A 1,504-nucleotide genomic window follows, 5' to 3' on the forward strand; every position below is an offset into this window, starting at 1 on the left:
GAGAAGGGCGGGAACAGAGGTGTGATATCCCATTGGTGGGTGTAATTAGAGAGGTGGAGAGAAGGTCAGGAGCAGAGTATCTTCTTCCTTATGGAGGATCATGTTGGAGGTTTGATATCCTGGTGGTGGGGTGTAATCAAAAAGGTGGAGAGAAGGTCAGGAGCAGAGTATTTCCTACTTCATGGAGCATCTGGAAGAACCTCCTGAGAGATATAGAGATATGCTGTATGTTGGAGGGGTGATATCCCGGTGGTGGGTGTAATCAGAAAGGCGGAGAGAAGGTCAGGAGTGGAGTATCTTTTACCTTATGGAGGGTCATGTTGGAAGGGTGATACCCTGGTGGTGGGTGTAATCATAAAGGTAGAGTGTAGGTCAGGAGCAGAGTATTTTCTACCTTATGGAGGGTCATGTTGGAGGGGTGATATCCCGGTGGTGGGTGTAATCGGAAAGGTGGAGAGAAGGTCAGGAGAAGAGTATTTCCTACCTAATGGAGGGTCATGTTGGAGGGGTGATATCTCAGTGGGGGGTGTAATCAGAAAGGTGGAGAGAAGGTCAGGAGAAGAGTATTTCCTACCTTATGGAGGGTCATGTTGGAGGATATCCCGGTGGTGAATGTAATCAGAGAAATGGATCAGAGCAGAGTATTGTTCAAGTGTCTCCTTTTGCATTGCTGAGGAATATTACGGTGTAAGCTGAAGTTCCACATTAAGAATCAGTTATATTCATTCACTATTCTTTTCTTTTGCCCCCCCCCTCCCCCCCCAGCTTGGCGCTGCACCCTGAACGTCTGCTGGTGGCTACAGGGCAAGTTGGGAAGGAGCCATACATCTGCGTGTGGGATTCATACTCTGTACAGACCGTCTCCATACTGAAAGATGTTCACACGCATGGTATCGCCTGTCTGGCGTTCGACCTGGAGGGGCAGGTACGTGATTTTATTCATACTTTCTAGGGCTGTTACTGATTAAAATTTTCGTGTTCGATTAATCACTTTTTTTTATCGATTAATCGATTAATTGCGATTAATTATAACGCACATACAGATCCAACTCCATTGGCCTATACACATACAGCACAGCAATGAAGTAATACAATGAACTAGGATCACACTAATCCGGCACGTTATTATTCTCACGTGCCCCACTCAATATGGCCGCCGCTTGAGTGGGGCAACTCAGAATAATAACGTGCCGGATAAGTGTGATCCTAGTTCATTGTATTACTTCATTGCTCTGCTGTATGTGTATAGGCCAATGCCTTGGCTGGCGCTCGTGCAGAAAGATTCAAAAAAAATTGTAATTGATCAAAAAAATTGTAATCGATCAAAAAGATTAACGATTAATCGAGAAATCAATTGTTAATGTGCACAGCCCTAATAATTTCCTAAAGATTTGTCAGAATGTATCACCGAACGACTGAAAAGTATTAAATTGGGTTTAACATTGCGGGTGCTGCTGCCATGGCGCAAGACAGGTTCTCTTTACTCCTAAAGTGAAGGTTCACC

At 44.7% G+C, this 1,504-nt stretch overlaps 1 protein-coding gene across 1 annotated transcript in view; it reads left to right on the forward strand.

Moving 5' to 3' along the window:
• Positions 1 to 765: 765 nt before the first annotated feature.
• Positions 766 to 1,504, forward strand: part of EML5 (echinoderm microtubule associated protein like 5) — a gene marked incomplete at its 5' end in the record, with an annotated part of 97,920 nt that continues 97,181 nt past the window's right edge. Inside the window, 1 exon segment of the mRNA XM_018563349.1 lies at positions 766 to 925. Coding sequence (XP_018418851.1) covers positions 766 to 925 — 160 coding nt within the window.

The sequence above is a fragment of the Nanorana parkeri genome, unplaced genomic scaffold, assembly GCF_000935625.1.
Source record: "Nanorana parkeri isolate BGI_ZX_2015 unplaced genomic scaffold, ASM93562v1 scaffold658, whole genome shotgun sequence".
Taxonomy (NCBI): domain Eukaryota; kingdom Metazoa; phylum Chordata; class Amphibia; order Anura; family Dicroglossidae; genus Nanorana; species Nanorana parkeri.